The following is a 1,985-nucleotide window of genomic DNA, read 5'->3' on the forward strand; positions in this document are numbered from 1 at the left end:
AGAGTGTCTGCCATACTTCTCTAAGAACTTTGAAAAATCAGATTCTTTAATCTCCTGTGGCTGTATGAAATAGTTGAGCTTTGCTAAAGGTTGAAAACAGAAAAAAATAAAAAAATCTGCCAATATCAAATTACTAGAATAGATAGCTCTATGAAAAAGTAAATAAGTAAATAGTGCCAATATTTTTAAAAGTAACAATTCTCGTAAATCTAAGCTAGATAGTGCCTATATTAATTGATCCATAGTAACACTCCTTACAGGCTAATATGAGCTATGAACAGGATGACATAATGAATAATAGTTTGTACTGTTTTGTGGAAAACAAGAATTAACACACAAACGTGAGTTCCCAAAATGCACAAAAACTGCTTAGGACAACTATCCCAGTATGTACTCTAATTTCTGTAAATGCCCAAATTAGACATGCCTGACTTTTTAACAATAAAACACTGCCAAAATGTGAGCTCACTAACAGCAACATTAAATGCATTCAAACTAGTTAAGGTTGGCAAAACTCAAAGTAGGCATGAATAGGGAACTGGCATCCTATAAAAGGCAGACTTTGTGTTGGTATCCCAGAGCGATGCCCCTCCTCACCCAGTGGTTACAATGTTATAATGTATTATGACTGCTAAAACACTACATCGTAAAATGGCAAATTATCAAGTACATGCTATGTAGACTCATCCTAACGAACTTCTTTGAACAAGAAGCACTTTAATACATCCAAATAAAAGATCTTACAAGGTTTGAGGACTACTGACATCAGGAGTCTGTGACAGCATCCTCAATGACAGTAGTACCAACAATAATTTAGATTGTCTAGTAGATTGGAGGGGGTGAGGAGGGTGGAGAAGGAAATCCCCCCATAAAAACCCAAACCTTAAGCTCTCAATGTAATTCCACTGTTCCAGGGCAGATCCTCAGATGTACAGAGCAGCAAGCAGAAATAAAAGCATTTTTATATCTGAATAGTCAAGCAGTTAACTACATCTTTTAAGAACATAAAGGCTGAAGGAATATTAAGTGCCTAGAAGGTGCACAGAGCAGCTTCCTTATTCTTCACTTGAGTGCATAATCATTAGATGAAGAAATAAAACACTGGCAGTGGTGCTACTGAAAACCATTTCTTTTTTTTGTAAATTGCAATGAATACCAGAGAGCTGGACATCAAACCAGTCAAATGAAGCAGAGTGTAGAAAGCAGAAGGAGAAAAAAAGTGTCAACTGCATAGTCTACAGCAGAGAAGAAAGTATGAAAATACTAACTCATCCAAGGTATTATAAGAAGTCACTTTCTTAACAGGATAATAGTGGTGTATTTCCAGTATCAGCCCTCATTTGCTGCCAACTAAACAACGTATCTCAGATCCAGGAGCAACTGACAAAAGGCTGGTTTGTTGGTCCCTGAGCGCAGTGACCTCTGCGCTAGTGAGAGGACCCTGATTCACTGTGACCTCTCTGGAATTGTAGCAGCCCAAACAGTCAGCAACCATTATAACGCGTGAGTTTAAAACCACCCCTAAGCAGCGGCGATGAGGGAGGCAGGTCACTCACGGTCGTGCGGCCGCACGCAGAAGAGCAAACCGCGTCCCCCGGGGTCCGCGACGGTGTCGGTGGGATAAGGGCTGTTACTTCTGAACACCAGGGATCGTTCCACACACACTTGACCGACAGACCTGCCGACACAAGCTCCCTCCCCCAACAAACTGTTAGAGCTGTTCTCGAATACTTCCCCATTCTGCGTTACTAAGCGCCAGGGACAGAGCCCGGCGCTCCCGCTCAGCAGCGCACACGGCTCGTTGCCACCCGCGCCGAGCGGCAGCGACCGGGCCTGTCCCGTCCCTGCAGCGACGGGACTCCATTTCCCTGTCCAGAACCTCTGAAACGGCCCGGGACAAGCAGGGAGCCCAGTGCGGGCGCAGGACGGCAGCTCTCGGCGCTGCCCACGCCCACCGCGGCCCCCGGCAGGCCCTGCCCTCCCCC

At 44.6% G+C, this 1,985-nt stretch overlaps 1 protein-coding gene across 1 annotated transcript in view; it reads right to left on the reverse strand.

Moving 5' to 3' along the window:
- The window catches only part of TCTN3 (tectonic family member 3), a 20,891-nt gene that overhangs the window by 9,407 nt on the left and 9,499 nt on the right, over window positions 1-1,985 (reverse strand). Inside the window, exons 2-3 of the mRNA XM_009997542.1 lie at window positions 1,557-1,678; window positions 3-83 (exon numbers count right to left, since the gene is read on the reverse strand). Of these exons, the coding sequence (XP_009995844.1) occupies window positions 3-83; window positions 1,557-1,678 (203 nt within the window). The remainder of the gene's footprint in view (window positions 1-2; window positions 84-1,556; window positions 1,679-1,985) is intronic.

The sequence above is a fragment of the Chaetura pelagica genome, unplaced genomic scaffold, assembly GCF_000747805.2.
Source record: "Chaetura pelagica isolate M959 unplaced genomic scaffold, ChaPel_1.0 scaffold185, whole genome shotgun sequence".
Taxonomy (NCBI): domain Eukaryota; kingdom Metazoa; phylum Chordata; class Aves; order Apodiformes; family Apodidae; genus Chaetura; species Chaetura pelagica.